Source organism: Salvia splendens, chromosome 22 (assembly GCF_004379255.2).
Source record: "Salvia splendens isolate huo1 chromosome 22, SspV2, whole genome shotgun sequence".
In the NCBI taxonomy this organism is placed as follows: Eukaryota; Viridiplantae; Streptophyta; class Magnoliopsida; order Lamiales; family Lamiaceae; genus Salvia; species Salvia splendens.
In genome coordinates, this window is record NC_056053.1 from 21,981,863 (window position 1) to 21,999,582 (window position 17,720).

At 36.7% G+C, this 17,720-nt stretch overlaps 2 protein-coding genes and 1 non-coding gene across 3 annotated transcripts; all 3 read right to left on the bottom strand.

The window, feature by feature from the left end:
• Position 1: 1 nt before the first annotated feature.
• Positions 2 to 5,732, bottom strand: LOC121787933 (plasma membrane ATPase 3). Its single transcript, XM_042186777.1, has 22 exons — positions 5,579 to 5,732; positions 5,322 to 5,459; positions 5,094 to 5,213; positions 4,655 to 4,753; positions 4,435 to 4,572; positions 4,218 to 4,352; positions 3,952 to 4,131; positions 3,652 to 3,858; positions 3,452 to 3,571; positions 3,238 to 3,357; positions 3,031 to 3,153; positions 2,850 to 2,954; positions 2,614 to 2,758; positions 2,281 to 2,445; positions 1,958 to 2,196; positions 1,810 to 1,842; positions 1,599 to 1,680; positions 1,350 to 1,510; positions 925 to 1,110; positions 670 to 852; positions 425 to 603; positions 2 to 348 (listed from the first exon to the last, which is right to left on the bottom strand). The coding sequence occupies exons 2-22, from the start codon at positions 5,373 to 5,375 to the stop codon at positions 252 to 254; spliced, it is 2,871 nt and encodes a 956-aa protein (XP_042042711.1). The 5' UTR covers positions 5,376 to 5,459; positions 5,579 to 5,732; the 3' UTR covers positions 2 to 251.
• A 4,567-nt stretch (positions 5,733 to 10,299) lies between these two features.
• TRNAK-CUU lies at positions 10,300 to 10,372 on the bottom strand. The gene has a single exon. It is a non-coding gene; the product is annotated as a tRNA-Lys (tRNA).
• Positions 10,373 to 10,972: 600 nt separating this feature from the next.
• On the bottom strand, positions 10,973 to 14,525 carry LOC121787549 (calcium-dependent protein kinase 10-like). Its single transcript, XM_042186321.1, has 7 exons — positions 13,868 to 14,525; positions 13,336 to 13,479; positions 13,096 to 13,248; positions 12,198 to 12,313; positions 11,879 to 12,046; positions 11,568 to 11,798; positions 10,973 to 11,491 (listed from the first exon to the last, which is right to left on the bottom strand). Exons 1-7 carry the CDS (start codon positions 14,508 to 14,510, stop codon positions 11,318 to 11,320), a joined length of 1,629 nt encoding a protein of 542 aa, XP_042042255.1. The 5' UTR covers positions 14,511 to 14,525; the 3' UTR covers positions 10,973 to 11,317.
• Between the last annotated feature and the right edge of the window lie 3,195 nt (positions 14,526 to 17,720).

A 17,720-nucleotide genomic window follows, 5' to 3' on the forward strand; every position in this document is an offset into this window, starting at 1 on the left:
ATTTCCTATAAAATCGAACTAGATCTACTCTGTTATTCCATTTACACAGACAGCAATATTGAAGGTTTTTACCACTGCCTCAGAAACAGAAACAGAAACAGAAACACACACAAACTAAACTCTTCCATGTTTATATGAACATTCACTTCTAACATTAGTATCTTAAATATTACACACTTGTGCTTGGATGCAACTGCAAGCCTCACCTCAAATCAAATCTCTACTTCAATTGCACCCATCCTCAAATCTTCTTATACCGTGTACGACTGCTGAATCGTATCTATGTCGAGGCCTTTCAGCCTCACCACGGACTCCACATGCCCCTTCAACGTATGCAGCTCCCTTAACCTGCACACAACGTTCCATCAACATCAATTTTGTCGGATAAGCCATTTTTAAACATAAATGTGTATAGCATTATTACCTAGCAATCTCGGCTCTCCTCTTTGCTTCCTCAGCCAACTGATTGAGTTCGGAGAAGTTGTTCGTTTCACTGAACAATTTGGTGTCGGGTACTTGTAGGCCGTGGAGAGTCCTCTGCGCATGCGCCCATTTCAGCTCACGTTGCTCTTTCCCGAAATCCTTCTTCCTGGTGAAAGCAATCTGCAACACATAAAACCTCATTAGAAAGAAAGTGAGAAATCAATCAAGAAAAGCAGAATAACTCACCCTTTGCTCAAGAACAAGATCCCAAGCCCTTCCACTGAGGGCGTAACGGATCAAGAATTTGATGATATCGAGCGGGATGTAGAAGATGATGTTATAAAGCCAGACCACCCCTGCCCAGCCCCACCCAATCCCTTCAATCGCTGCGAAGCTCCAGTTGGCATACACCGCGATCAAAGTGGCAACCTGTTTTAGTCAACTACGGATATCAAGGCGTTTTCGAACAAATTGGATTGGAGGTAAAAGAATTTTGCTAACCAGTTGTGCAACCACAAACGCTGCCACGAGCAACAAACCGGGACGCTCAACATATGACCAGTTTCGGGATCTTGTAACGAATATTAGAGCCTGGCTGATGGTGCTCACTTGAAGGTATATTGCTGAAGCGAGCTTTTGGAAGTCGTCGGTTGCTGTCTTTTCGAGGGTCGACACCCCAAATACTCTCTGGCAATTAAGATCAGAAAAAACTATGTTGAACAAGAGCATATACATAAGGAACAAGACTTTAAAACACTTAAAAATGCATGGAACAAATATATGAAATGATTTTTGCAACTAAAAATTGGTCGTAAGACGTTCCCGCATATTTATTCAAAATCGAGTAAGGGGTGTTACAAGTCCGACAGTAAAGAATAAGCTCGGAGAATAGCTTCACAAAACCTAAACAGGCGAGATCAACGTACCGGGAAGAAATCTGTTTTGTATGCTGCCCAAAAGAATATCACAGTCATCATTGCCAAGTAACCACCTAGAATGACTCCAGTTGCGAAAATCTCGGAAAGCTTCCAGCTGTCCGGAAGAGGCGACGGCTTCACTCTATCTTTCGATATGGTCATGATGGTACCTTCACCGTAAGCATTGCACCAGAAGTATCAAGAGAAGCACTAAAAATGTATGTGTGTGTAGAGAGAAAGAGAGACGAGAGAGCAAACCATCATTGAGAATTGCAATGATCAGCACCATAAAAGGAGGAAAGTCGAATTCCCATATCAGGGCTAACAACATGAAACCGAGCTGGTGCACAACGACAATAACAACAAAGAAGAGCAAAAAAAAATGGAGGAAGACATCAGAGATAGGTTTGAGATGTAACAAATAGTAGAAGGAACCTGACCAAAGAAGAATGGAGCATATATAACGTACCACAATACGGATTGTTATAGAAACAGCATAAATCTGCGAAGGACGGGAATGTGAAATAGGTTAGAACCCACAAAACACAGAAATGGTTTTTTTGCTCCTAAGTCATGACTTTGAACTCAAATGTCAGAACATCGAGGGTAGGGAGTACCGTGTAATTTTTCATCCTTTGGAAGATCGCACGACTAGTTAAAACAGCGCTAATAATGACACTGAGGCCAGGTTCCGTAAGTACAATATCAGAAGCACTGCGAGCTGCATCAGTCGCATCAGCAACAGCAATTCCAATATCGGCCTTCTTCAGAGCAGGAGCGTCGTTTACTCCATCACCAGTCATTCCACATATATGCTTCCTCGCTTGTAGCCGCTTCACTATTTCATATTTGTGCTCTAGCCAACATACATAACCGGTAAGTGAGTAATAAGAAATTTGGGTATACGCTGTTTAATATGATGAATGATCAAAAACTTTACCAGGGAAGACACCAGCAAAACCATCAGCTTTCTCTATGAGTTCATCGATAGGTAGAGAAGCAATTGATTCGTCTTTGTTCTGTCCCAGCAAAGCCGACGAAGGATACATGTTGGTTCCCATCCCCAACCTCCGTCCTGTTTCCTTTCCGATAGCAAGTTGATCCCCTATCAAAACATACCATCAAGCCATTATAATTCAAGAAAACATGTCGAAAACAAGCACAACTTGATGATAATCTTTTCATTGGATCCTCATCATTGTAAATGAAACTCTGATTTACCAAATAAAAAACAAGTCTTTATATTTCTATAAAGTTGCAATAAAAAATTTACCTGTTATCATTTTAACATTCACTCCGAGATTTAAAGCCCTTCTTATAGTTTCCGCACTGTCGTGCCTGGGTGGATCAAAAAGAGGCATGAGACCAACGAACTGCCACGGGCCTCCAGGACTCTCTTTGGTTCCTTCAGGAACTTCCTGCAAGAACGAGCATCAGTTGCACCTCAAGCTACAGTAAAGCATCGTAGTTCAATATGTACAGATTACACGGAATGATGCAAATGCATACCTGGTATGCCACTGCAAGTGATCTTAAACCTCGTTCAGCAAACTTGTCGATCACAGTATGAACCCTTCTCTCTATTTCTGACTTGTTGTGTGCAAGGTGTAGAATCTGGAGGAATGGCGGAAATTAGCATTTCCATCATACGAAAAACAAAAAACCAGATAAATAAGACTAAGGATTGTACCTGCTCCGGTGCACCTTTACTGACCCGGTGCCATTTTCCTTCACCATCTATGTAAGTCAATGCTGTCCGTTTGTCAGTGGGATTAAAAGGAAGGAAGTGTACCTCTCGAATTCCAGCACGAGCCTGTTCATTACATAGTTTAAGTAGCTTGCAGCAACATTGAAACCAGTATTTTTCGTTATAGGACATGACAAAGAGTAAATATACCTCTTTCGGGTCAGCCAACATTCCAACTATAGCTGCATCTATCGCATCTTGATTTTCTGTTCGAGATGCTCGAGCAGCCATAAGAACAACCATATCTGAATCAACACCTTTGGTGAAAACCTATGCACAGAATTGACAGAGGAACAAATTTTCAATCTTATTAACATAGAGCAATGAAGGCATAATCGTGAGAGAAGGGTGAAGAATCACTGACCTCAATTAGATTCTTGTCAACGGTAAGCTTATTCAGAGTCAGAGTCCCGGTCTTATCGCTGCAAAGGACATCCATACCTGCCATCTCCTCTATAGCAGTCATTCTCTTTGTGATAGCTCCCTGCACGGACAAACATCTCGTTACATACTGAAATCACTAGAGAAGCATTTAATCAACATTATGATAAGAATAACGCGCACCTGCTGAGCCAAACGATGAGAACCAATGGCCATTGTAACTGAAAGAACAGTCGGCATGGCAATTGGAATTCCTCCAATGAGCAGTACCAGAAGATTGTCAATCCCGGGGCGATATTTCCTATGTTGAATAGGGTACATGACGATGATCTCTATGATCATCCCCACCGCAATAGAGCATATGCAAAAGTTTCCAATAGCAGTTAAAACCTGAGAGCACAAAAATTATTGGGAAATTCATATTTTCCATAAAATAGCGTTTGGGGCGATCCGGAATGACTATCGGCAACTAAAGAAACTCACCTTCTGGAAGTGCCCGACTTGATTAGTAGAATCAACAAGGTGTGCTGCCTTCCCAAAAAAGGTGTGAACTCCAGTGGCAATAACAATAGCCTCGATCTCTCCCTGTTTGCAGGTGGATCCAGAGTAGACGCCATCCCCTGGGCCCTTCGTCACAGGAAGGGACTCGCCCGTCAAAGCAGACTGAACAAGCACATCATTAACCCAGTTAAAGAGCAAAAGACTATCTTAGCATGAATGCTGAACGCCCACAAAGAGAGGGCACACACCTGGTCGATTTTCAGTGGATCACCGTCAAGCAAACGAGCATCAGCAGGAACGATATCTCCCAGTTTAATGCTGATGATATCACCAGGCACTAATATGGATGCCTCCTCCTCGCTCCACCTTTCATCTCTCAGAACCTTCACAACCACCATCGATCAGATGACCTCGAAAAACACACAACTACGCATCAGAAAATCCAGAATAAAAATAGTAACAGACCTTGGCTTTTGGAGCAAGACGGGCCATGAGAGCAGCTGCTGCATTTCCAGCATTGTTCTCCTCAAGAAAACTGATTGTTGAGTTTATCACAAGCAAAGTGATGATACCCACAAAGTCCTGCCAATCCGGAGGCTTGCCCTGCCAAAATTACACAAAGAATCAATATGTCTCTTCAAAACAAGAAAAGGAAGAAACAAAATAGGTAGAATCAGGTCCGAACCCCTCCATTTGCAAGAGCAATGGCCATGATAGCAGCAGCTTCCATAACCCATGAGAGAGGGTTCCACATAAACCCCAAAAACTTGAGGAATTTGCTTTCCTGGGACAATATGAAAGTTAGATAATGACGCAAACAAAAACAAAAACAAATCATTGATTCAAATGAAGAGAGAGAAACACCAACAGTCAAGGTTTAAACCTTTAACATTGAACAATAGATCATTTGGAGCTGAACTATCTCAAATTTAGACAGGTTGAAAAATGGAGGCAGAGGTTAAAAGCTTAATTAAGACCCAGAGAGCTCGTGAACCACATTACTTCACAAGAATTAAATACACAAAGCAGATAAAAGTAGAAAACGAAAAAAAAAATCTTTTAACAAAAATCAGAATTGAAAGGAACGAAACAAAGAGCAAAAGTTGCAGTGAGCATTCAAAAACCTTCTTCTCCTCAAGCTTGTTGTATCCAAAAATGACCAATCTCTCCTCAGCAGCCTTGGTTGTGAGACCTGCTTTGGTGCATCTTAGATTCTCAAATACTTCCTCAATGGGTATGTTTTCCTGCAAAAACACACACACAGTGAAACCATTTGCCACAGCTTGAAACTAAAGAAGCTAGCACACCCCACAATCACCAAAATCTTGAATTCCAGCTATCAGATCCATTACCAAATCAACAGTTTCCTTCAACACAGCATCAAGAGCTTCAGGCTTCTCTCCCATCTTGAAAATCTGAAAACTTTCTTCTTTAACAAAAAGCCCTCTTACAAATCAATAACTATCCAAGGACCACCATGAACAAGAAGTCTGTTAAAGCAGGCAAATTTGTTGGAAGTTGTGAAGCAGCCAAGATGAAAAAAACAACAACTCAAACTTGAGCAGAATAAGAAAACAAGATTTCAAGAGCAACAATGAGGCTCACCCACCAACACCAAATCTTTGAAACCGCTGTTATCAGTTACAGTAGAGCATAACCTTTGTCTCTTTTATTTGCATTTCCCATTATTTATATGTTAAAGAACAGGCTTTTCTTTTAAAAATGAACAAAAAAAATCTTTTTCACTTTCCTTATTTTGGTGGGTTAGCTTTTAGGTATTTGAACCATCAAGCATCAACATTTGTACACATTATTACTGCATAACATAAAGTGAAAGCTTTCGATATTATTTTTTGGCTGATTTATGGTGAAAGATGGATTTAGGGATAAAGGTTGAATCTTTATTGAATTTATGAGCAGCAGCAAATAAAACTGCACATGGGGCTCTGAAACCCTACTCGTTAATTTCCTCTGTTTTTTTAGTGTCATTTTTCCATTTCTTGGAATAATTCCATAAAATACTACTCCTAGAATGCATAAATCTTAGTAGAGCAGCAATTAATAGGGCAATTACATAAATAATTCGAATTCTTTGTGGATCTCACTGTGCACTGTTACTGTGATTTTAAAATTGCAATTTGCAGCATAGAAATAGAACCATCGTTTCTGAGTTTTCTACAGCAGAAGAAATCAGTCATAGCTATTATTTTAATAATCTTGCACCCTGAAACATAGACTTCTTCACTACTGTCCCACGTATCTCTTTCTCTCTCTTCATAGTTTCATACCAATATTTTAAAGTGGTATGCCCACGGGGCAGCACAGTTGGCAACGAAGGAGCAGATCTTTCTGCAATGAGCCTGGCTTCCATCTCTCAGGTACAAGTGTAAGGCCTTGGGAGATGGCTCCCCTTAACGAGCTATTGCGTACCCTAATTTAACCCCCTCATATGATGTCGGGCCGGAGTGTCGGGGCGTTTTTTTGCTGCAATATTTTAAGGTGGTCCATTTTTTCTGCTGGAAAAGGATGCCTGATTTATGGGAACCATGTTTTGGAGTGTGGTGTGCACATCTATTATCTTTTCCTCGGAAACTTAACACTTCAAAGAGTAAAAACAGTTTGAAGTGTAAAATATTTTGATTGGTTTGGTTTGGTTTGATTTGGTTGTAGACCAAGAAGTTGTTGAAATTAGTAGAAAATTTTGATACGCCATGTGTTGACTTTCATTAATACAGATTGTTATTGCTTCTGATAATTTCACCGATTAAATTGCAGTTTATATACTAATATAAATTTAATTTATGTTGAAATTTTATACAACTAAATGATAGCTTTTCAAATGTTGGAATGAATCTAAAATTGAACCTATATTAGATTACACTAGTACATCATTTTATCTATAAATTCAATTTCAAACTATAATGAAAGTACATGTTAATTTGTGACTTTAATATCTACATATTTGAGTCAGGTGTTGATTAACATATTAAATTATTCATATGGTGGGAAGTTCCTGCAGCCCATGCACAAATACACAATCATCAAGGGTGCGTTGTAGTACTGAGCTAATAGTCTGTCGTGCAAGTCTTCCACTAAGAGCCCGTTGTATCAAAAACGAGAGAATATACATACTCCTTCCATCTCCCGTGGATGACATCTTTTTTGGACATCATCTATAGAATGTTATCAGTATTGTTTTATGTGTTAAGTGAGGAAAGAATAAAATAAAAATAAATATATTTTATTTTTAATAATTAGTTATTTTAATTATGATAAATTGAAATGGAAAGTTGGTGATCATACAAATGGAGTATATATGTAATTTAAAAATTATTCTTGAATTTTGGTACTCGAATATGTATTACTACTACATTTATAAATTGAACCCTAGCCATCTCATAAAAATCAAGAGTTCAATTCAGATTATTTTTAAATTTTCAACTGGGGTTCGAAAATATCAATGTCATTGCGCTGCACCACGTGTTTGTGACTACAATGACTTACCACAACTCATTATTTATGACATTTTCATGGAAACGTATCACAAATTCAAGATCACTCATAATTCTATTACTTGATACTACTTGACAGCATTAAATTAATCAGTTATTTAACTTATTTCTTCTCCTCCTTTTGTTAGGTGTTATAGACTTATAGGCTTAAGGTCATCCACAACGCTGTTCCTATACCGTTCTTAAACCGTTTCAGTGTTTCTTAAACTACTATTTGCGGGTCCCACTGTACTTTTTTACTTCATTCATTAACTAAGGAACAGAACCTGCAACCATCCGTTCCTTAACCGTTCCTTAAATTACTATTCATTCAATTTCATTTTTTATTTTTATTTCCAACTCAATTCAATTAAAAAAACACACTTTAATAAAAAAACAAACACACTTTATTAAAAAACACACAACATTAAAACAAAGTTACAACTTAAACTTAAAAAAAAATAAAAAACACACAATTAAAATCCTAAAAAAATAAAATTACACAATTTTAATAATTTCATCCGCCAAAGTTTGCCCAAATATGCTCAATTAGATCATGTTGGAGTTGGGTGTGGGCGCTACAGTCGCCTGTCCTTGCACGAATAGATAACCGTTCTTGTATAGACGGATGCGCTCCACTTCGAGGCGGACTACTTGCGGTTGAGCTTCCGGGGGATTCGGGGTCGAACCAATTTCCCGTCGTCGATCTTCTTCAAGTGATTGTTCCAATATTTGACGCATTTGTTCAAAAGGATCCATTAATTTGATTAAATTTGGGAGAAGAAAAACATAGTTGATTTGAGATGAAAATTGGGGCGGAAATAGAGAGGATTTGAGAGGAATAGATGTGTGTTTGTGAGTGAAATGAATATGAAATAGGAGTATTTATAGAGTAAATAAAAAAATTACAAAACAGCTAAAAAAACGGTAACAATACCGTTGCAATTTTTTTTTTTAATTGAATTTGATTTTTTTTTTTAAAAATGAATTATTGCGTCACGTGACGAAACTCACTCGCGGAGCAGCGAGTGGGCGTCAAGCGTCGAATGGGAGGCCGCCACGTCGCCTCGGCGCGTGGCGGAACGTGTCGTGCCGCGGGTCGCGGCAACGACACCCGGCACGGCATGGGCACGGTTTGGCGACGACACGGCGGCTGCAACGCGTGCCGCCGCGGAACCGTTCCTCCGGAACGGCCTAGGCACCGCAACGACACAGCGTTGCGGGTGCTCTAATTATAGCGTCTCCATTAGTAGTATTCTTATTATTTAATAAGCTATAATCATCATTATTATATTTTCCTATTAAGGAAAATACGATATTATCCTATAGTGATTACTAGTAAGATCAAGTCACATATTCAAATACATTGAAAACTAGTACTACTACTATTAAATACACTCTTATGTGTCATTTTTTGTGTGTATATTTTGCTTGAAAGAAAAAAGTTGCAAGATAATATGCGTGGAAAGTGGATGTCCATATTTTTATTACAATTTTGTATCTATTTGCTTAATGCATTTAGAAAAACTTCTATTCAAAGAAGAAATAAGAAATGGGATTTAATCTAATTCCAGATAGATATACAATAGGCATACGTGCTCACCATTTATATTTTTTAGGGAGAGGGATTATATTTTTTGTTTTTATTTCATTTTTCAGTATATTATTGAAAACGTATCCACATCGTAGTTGAATTTTATGTGCAAATCGAAAGCAATTTTGTATTAATGTTTTTTATAGTATCGAACTGTTTATTTTCATTGTCATATCAGCCATGACCATTATGATTATTTTATAAATGTTCAAGGCTATATCACGTTTTATATGTAGAGTTATTTTTACACAATTAGTTATGTACTCCTCTTTTTGTGGCTATATGAACGACTCTAAATTTAAGTTCACTATAAACCAATGTCACAATCACACATTAAATATTATAACATGGATTAAAAGTGCATTTGTTAAAGTACCTAATTTTACACAATAATCTGGATTTTATATAAATAGTTAACAAACCATTTATAGAAAATTGAAATGCATGAACTCAAATTTACATAATTTCCTAATCGAAATGCATTACTCTTTGCTAGCTAGATTGAAGTTCTTTTTATGTAGGTAGGTTAGGTATGCATGAATATGGTTAATTAATTGTTTATATTTGACTTGCTATTTGCTAATAGTGTGTTAAATCTCATATTAGCAAAATTAGTACTAGTTTGATGAGAGAAGGCCTAACTTGTTCCAATTTACAAATGTTTACTTTCCTAACCAGTATTCAACTTTTATTTTATTTTAGGTGTATACAACATCAACTATTACATCATGTTACTTTGAACAAGGTGGTGTCGAATGTAAGAAAAAATAGAGTACATTACATAATATAATTAGATAAAATCGGGATAAATATTATAACCGCATGCAACAATGTTTAGGGAAAATAAGGCATCAATTCCTCCTATTTAATCCATATATGCATATACTTTTCAAGGTTTGTATTAAATAGTAGTAGTATCAACTTATGAGCTATAATAGGTGCTACAGTTGTTACATAGCTGCTTCATTAATACGTGCATTTATGAAATATTATACTCATAAAAGTGCATTTTTAATATTTGTATTATACTTAATAGTAAAAACTTTGTAGGATATAATTATGTACTGTATATTCTATTTTTGATAACGACGTAAATAGGTGACTATGTGTATCATTCTATTATTGCGAGTAATTAATGATTAAAAGTCGAATGTCAAATATCAAAAAGCAAATAAATTAATGATGCAAGGGTGTGTTTGACATTAAAAAAAACCATGAAAATTGAGTTTGAATAAAAAAACGAAGCGCCCACCGTGGGGCTCGAACCCACGACCACAAGGTTAAGAGCCTTGCGCTCTACCAACTGAGCTAGACGGGCTTCTGTGTTATCTTTCTCAGATTCAAGATTTTTGTTGGTGTTTGAAACATCACTAAAATAAAAGATCTTTTTTTTATTCTTATCATTTTCTCTTTCTTATATTTTGATTTTTGAACCGTACTAATTTGCGGAACCATTTTTACACTGTTGCAACATTAAAAGAAAGATACCACGTGAATTATACGAGCAAATATATTTGTTGAGATATATTCAATCTGAAATATATTTTTAAAAGATAGATAGAGATTATATTTTCTAAAATTTATTCACAAAATTATTTTTAGATGGTTTAATAATTAAAAGGAATTTTGACATAGTAGTTTGCATAAAATATAAATATTCTATAAAAATTAAAAAATAAATAAATATAGGCGTGTCATGATTCACATGTACATTTCGGAGGAAAATAATTAAAAAGAATACTAGTATTAAATATGATATGAGAGGGTTAGGTTTCAACATGTGAATAGTAAAGAGAGCATATTGTCTTAACTCCTAAGTCCTAACGTTAATAACATGGTATAATTTATGTGTTGGCCAACAACTAATTAATTAATACTCCTAATTACTATTAACATAGCCAAAATAATAAATAAATGATGACAATATAAATAACTTGATCTCACTTCCACAAATTCCCTGAAATTCTTTCTTGTGTCATATTCACAAAAAACCATGCATCTTTAACATTTCCAATCAACAAAAATCAACTATGGTGTTAAAAAAAAAAGGGCACACTATATACATGACAAACATGATAAAAATGCGAAAACACAAACATATTACATAGATTACGTATCCTACCTGAATGGTGAAGCTCCTCCACTTGAGAAGCTTTGTGTTTTCAGGATGTTTGATTCGAGCAAGACGGGATCGCTTCGCTTCAAGTTAAGACGACGAGAAATACAGAGGCGTAGCGTGATAGTTGATGGTTAGGAAAACCTTTTAAACTACAACAGTTTGGCCAGAGAAGCCATCCTGCAGCAGCAGAGACCCATCTTTCATCAGGTTAACGCTTAAGCTCTTGAACCGTTCTCTTGAATATTGTCGAGACGCCTTTCTCCAGTCCGTTCCAGTCTTCATCATTGCAACGAACTCGTCATAGCTGATTCGACCGTCCTGAAATAAGAGCGATGATTGCTTAGCTTAGATTCATCAAAAGTAATCCAACACATGCTTATGTATTCTATATCACCTTGTCAGTGTCGACTTCTCGCATGATGTCATTGAGCACCTCAGCATCGGTCTCTCCTGATTCATCGGCTAAAGCTTCTCGTAGTTCGTCTAGTTCTATGTAACCGCTCCCGTCTTTGTCAAAGAACATGAATGCTCTGCGAATGTGTTCGTCGTTCTCCATCCTCTGTAAGTGGATGGTGACCGCGACAAACTCCCCGTAGTCCAATACTCCGTTTCCATCCACATCAGCCTATATGTATCATTCTGTTAGGCCTTGCTACCTAACAAGTTATACAATGTAGGACTGCATAAAAAGAGTATGATTATTACCACATCCATCAGCAACTTCATTTCAGCCTCAGCCAGCTGAGAACCAACTTTTCTTAAACCAGTTTTTAGCTCATCGAAAGTAACCTTCCCGTCGTTATTGGTATCCATCAAAGCGAACATGTCTCTGATTACTTCCATCTCTTCAACAGATAAATGCTCTGCTATCACCTATTCAGTTATATGAAAAAAAATCAACTTTTAAGATATAGTCATGACCTCTCGTCTATACATCGAGACCATTTCTATATATACCAGTTCTATTCATTTACCAACCAATCCTTTAATAATGACCACAAAAGTATGAGTATGCTATACTCACCCTCAATGCTCTCTTCTTGAATCTATTCATGACAGAGAATTGCTTGAGCCTTGCCCTTACAACGTCCCCAAGTGGAACATTCGAAGCTTTCTTGGCGTTTTGTATCCACGGGTGATCTAACAAAGACAATAAAGGAAACAAGTATGGGTCAGAGCCGTCACATGAGCCAAATGCAGCAAAAAGATCACGTCTAGTATGCTCTCTCGTCTCCATTTCATAATAGGTTAACTATAGTTTATAGGGCAACTCAGTAGACTCTGGTACAGCTCAACAGTGCCCAGTGAACACGAAACTAGTTAAAAAAACAGAACCCAATTCGAGTTGATATAGGAGCATTTAGTTAGCTTGCCACTAAACTGGAATTTAAGATTATCCAAAGGCCAGTTCTTTAATCTTCCTACAAGTTTCAGTGAAGAAGTATTAATGTTTCCAATTATTTAACCTAATATACTAGATATGATGAATAAACTATCCAGTGGTCTAATCTTGAAGAATTATATCTGGAAAATTTAACATTTTAGAGCTGAGAATAGGGCTTTTCACTTTTGATCTGATTTCAAAAATTACCTCCCCACACTCTAACCATTTCCTATGGCCACACACTATCAGCTATCGGATAGTAGAGGACTCGAGCACACAGACGATTCCATTGCTGGAAGCTATAAAATCAGCAAAGTTTGCGCAAAAACACCATGATCACTATACAGGCTGTACATGTCTATGCAAACTAATATCTGAAAACACCTCTCTTTTCTTTATTATTATTGCTCCTTTAACACTTGCTTTTCACATCCTAAATCTTTTTTAGAAAGTTCACAGTTTTGCACGCTATATGCATCTTTTCCTCTCGCAGCCTGAAACATCATCATTTTCAAACAGTAATCGATGCGATACTCACCAAGAACTTGCTGGGCAGTCAGCCGCTTTTTCGGGTCTGGATTCAACATCTGTCTAACAAGACTCTTTGCACTCTCAGAAACTTGAGGCCATGGTTCCCTCTTGAAATCAATCACTCCTCTCAGGATTGACAGTGCAACACCTTGCTCGGTTTCTAAAAAAGCACAGTTTTCGTGTAGATATACTCAGCAAAACCGTGTTAAATCGAGTGAAGAAGGAGCAGAGGAAGAAGAGGTACCACCTGCCCAGAAAGGAGGAACTCCACATAACAAAATGTAAAGAATCACACCAGCACTCCAGATATCAACTTCGGGCCCATAATTTCTCTTCAGCACCTCCGGCGCCATGTAGTATGGACTTCCCACAATCTCAGAGAACTTCTCACCTGGTTCAAATTCATTTCTTCATTAAAGAAAGAGCTCAAGAGTTTATAGTAGAGATATAAGCTTTAGCCTGATCCAATTTTTATTTATGTTAGTAGTTGGTATGAACTTTAGATTGCAGATAAACCATTCAATTATCAAATATAATAAATTACCAGAAATCGATAGGAATTGAGTGAAAAAAGTTTACCATTACTGCCACAAAGCCAAAAGGAGAATTCAAAAATCACTGAAACAATCGAATTGTAGGGAAAATAACACACACCAAGCTCACTGGAGAGAAGAACACCAAAACCCCCAAATTGAAAGGGGGGAAATGAAAAACAGCTTCGTGAATTTAGCGAATTTAATACCTAATTCTACAGAAGAAGAGGAAAGAGATTCTCTCACCAGGCTTGAAAAACACAGACAATCCAAAATCAATAGCCTTGAGAGCCGAATTCTCCTTCTTATTGGCGAATAGGAAGTTCTCCGGCTTCAAATCGCGATGCATAACCCCATGCTCGTGGCACATCCTGACCACCTCCGCGATCGTCCTGGCCACGCCGGCGGCCGCGCGCTCGCTGTAGTGCCCGCGCGCGACGATCCGGTCGAACAGCTCCCCGCCCTCGCAGAGCTCCATGACGAGGTGCACGGCCTCGGCGTCCTCGTAGGTGGCGCGCAGCTTCACCACGTTGAGGTGGTCGGGGATGCTCGACATGATGGCGACCTCGCGGCGCACGTCCTCGACGTCGACGGCGGTGCGCAGCTTCTTCTTCGAGATGGACTTGCACGCGAGCGCCTCGCGCGTCTCGCGGTCCGTGCAGAGGTATGTCACGCCGAACTCGCCGCGGCCGAGCTCGCGGCCGAGGACGTACTTGTCGGAGATTTTGGCGCGCGGGATGAAGTCCTTCAGGACTCTCGCCGGTGACGGGGATTGGGCGTAGGGATTGGGGTGGCGCTCGCGCGCTTTTCGGTTGGCTTTTGGGGTGGAAGGGGTGGGGGTGGAAGGGGAGGCTTCGGGGGCTCGGATGCACGCGTTGCAGTTTCCCATGGCGGAGGAGGTTGTGGTGGCTCCGCCGTCAACGGTGGTGAGAAGAAGAAACGTCTTTAACTAGAAAACGCGGGTCAAATTGGATAAATATTTGGCATTTGAAAATACAATATTATTTCTTTTATTTATGTGATAAAAATAATACAATAAAATTTAGTTTCAAGTGGTATTTTATTTTTTAATGGTGTGATTTTTCAAGCTAACATTAAGACATTTAGTAAAGAAATATATCATGATGATGATTATTATTATGAGGAAATTATCTTGTTGGAAGATTGATGGAATTGGCGCTAAAAGTCAACATTTGTTTTTCATGATTGCAGAAAATTATTAGAGACTAAATAAATTGTATGATTATCGAGTCACTACCAACCACTTAGATGATTGATTCAAACACAATTGATTTTTTCATTGTTTATTGTCTTTTATGGTTTTTCAAGCATTGTGTTTCATGAAATTTTGTTGAGTTAAGTCTAGTCTTATTATAAAAACTATTGAGATACCCTAATTAATAATCTGTGTTTATGTGTGTATAAAATAGAGTTTAATTGCATCAGTTGAAATCCAGTTAATTAGTAAAATTATTTGTTTTGGTATGATGGTTTTTGAAAACAAATGACATTTTGACAAGTTATGAATTTTGCATGAATTTTGACAAGTTAGTTTTGGTATGATGGTTTTTGAAAACAAATTAAATGACATTATTTTGTGATGGGTTGTAAAATTATTTTTTTATATAAGAAAAAAAGTAGTGCTGCTACAATTTTATGTCAAGTTTAAGACATCAAGTTATTCAAATATTTAAAATACTGAGTAAAATAATAAATTTAATTGAAATTTAGCCAATTTCACATTTTCGGATCATTTTGATCAATATTACCTACCTAATAATGGAAAATCCATTCTCTGAAGTCTTTATCTTTTACTACTAGTATTTTAAAAAAAAAATTCTTGTTAACGTACATATGTACATAATTTTTTTATTCTTGAAAAATGACTACAAATGAAACAAATAAATAAATGGTTTTGAATTGGTAAAAAATCTAAATGGCTAATTGTACTATATAATTTTCACAATTTACACTTTTCTCACTTGTCCTTATTCGTGTCGAATTTGTGAAGAATTGGTCGTTGATGAAAGTCCATGTGAAGTTGGTGAAGTCAGGAGAAGTACATGAAACATAAGAAAATGAAATATTGTCATTATCATCAACTATCAAAGAAGGTTGACCCCATAATTGCAATTTATATAGAGTATAGAAAATGAATACAATAAAATGTTGTCGTTTTGGTACATCTATAATAAATTTATAACTTGGTCTGATCACATTTACGCGTGAACCCAAAAAAGTTCACAAAAATTTTATACTATTACTTGAAATTTGTGTTTGTTAGTTTTAGCATAACAGAATTGTTTGTTATCAACTTATCATCATATTATATTTTAACACAGACATTCATAAAATGTTCTACTAGTAGTGACATATATACTTGTGTAATGTAGAAACATACAAACAGATACACCAACAGAGGCAATTGTGAACGAACCATAAGTAATAAACACTCAAATTAAAGCCAGATTAGCATTTTAATTCACATGTTTATACATAATGGCTTTGACTATTACACAAATTATATTTCTAACAACATTTATTGAATTCTTAATACAGTATATAGTAGTAGTAGATATCATTATAGGCCTAAAAGGCAATTGACTAAAATGTGAGACTAATATATTGCAGAAGTAAAAGAATCCCATGCAAATAAAGAGTTTTGACTGCAACAGAAATGGGACCTCAAGAAATAATAGTGAAAAAGGAAGAAATGGTGATGAAGAAGATTGAGGACAATGATGAAATAAAATGCCTTTTTAGTAGTAGTAATTGTTTTTCACCACAACTCTTCTCACCCTTGAAAAAAATGGCAATGGAACAAAAGTTTACATGGAAAAAGGCCATAACTCATCATGGTTGCTTGTGGGTGTTTGGTATACAAAAGGCATTAAAAGTTGCAGTAATATTTTCATGTTACTTTTTGCAACTCTATTTTAATGGGTGTATTGAACAAGAATAAGGAAATCAATTTTAGTGGGGACTTTACATATTTATGTTTGTGATGTGTCAATAATGCAAGCTGTGCCAGCTGATAAGGGACCAAATTGGTAGTTTGGGAACTATTTAAAAATGGTGTGTCTTGGGTAAAATACTATTCACTTTTCCAAAATGGAGAAAGAGCTCTGGTAATTGGTAAAGGTAACCATAAATTATTGGAGTAATTTGGGTAGAAACTTACCAAAATGTTGGTATTTACCATTTCTTTAAGATCTCCATATTTAGGTGAACTACCTTCAAAATTGATCAACTTGTAATGGGTTTTGATAAGTAGCTACAAATAAACTAACTAAATATCAAGATGCAAACACAGCTTGTGCAACCTTGGACAGAAATTAAGTTTTTGGTCAAGTCAGGTTACATAGAAGAATCATAATGATTCATCATTATGTGTGAAGAGGATGAAGTGTTTTACCTTGTTGGGCTAGGTGTTTTACCTTATTGGGCTGAGCACTTGATAATTGGGCTAAAGTTAAAAAATACTGAGTTTTTTTTGGACCATATCAATTAGCCAATTTATGTGCCTTTTTATCCACCAAAAATAGTCATCTCACCTCTTATTCCTAATTTAATTCTTTAATCTATAAATATGCTTTGAATTATTATGCAATATTTTTGTCTCTAAATCTTGATACATAAATGACCAATTCCCAAATCAAGTAATTACACATTTGGTCATTAAATAATTACTCCCTCCGTCCCGCTTTAGCAGTCTCAGTTACTTTTGAGCACTCCTATCTATATTATTCTCTCTCTTACTTTACCATTTTTCCACTTTAACTATTTATTATCATTTTTATAAAACGAGTGCTCAAAGTAACTGAGACTGCTAAAGCGGGACGGAGGGAGTATATTACACATAAGATTAATTAAAATATTGTGTCATTAATTGCTCATAGCCTAATGCATTTATTTCCATTTTTTCATTTTATATTTATATCGATGCTTGGTATTCTCATTTTTTTTCTCTCTATTAAAAACAAAATATTATGTACGTACATATCAATTCTCGAACATAAAGTTAGTAATGGTTTACCACATTTTAAGTTCAAGCAAAATTTCAGATTTATTTAGTAGGAGTGTTAAATAAGTATAAATT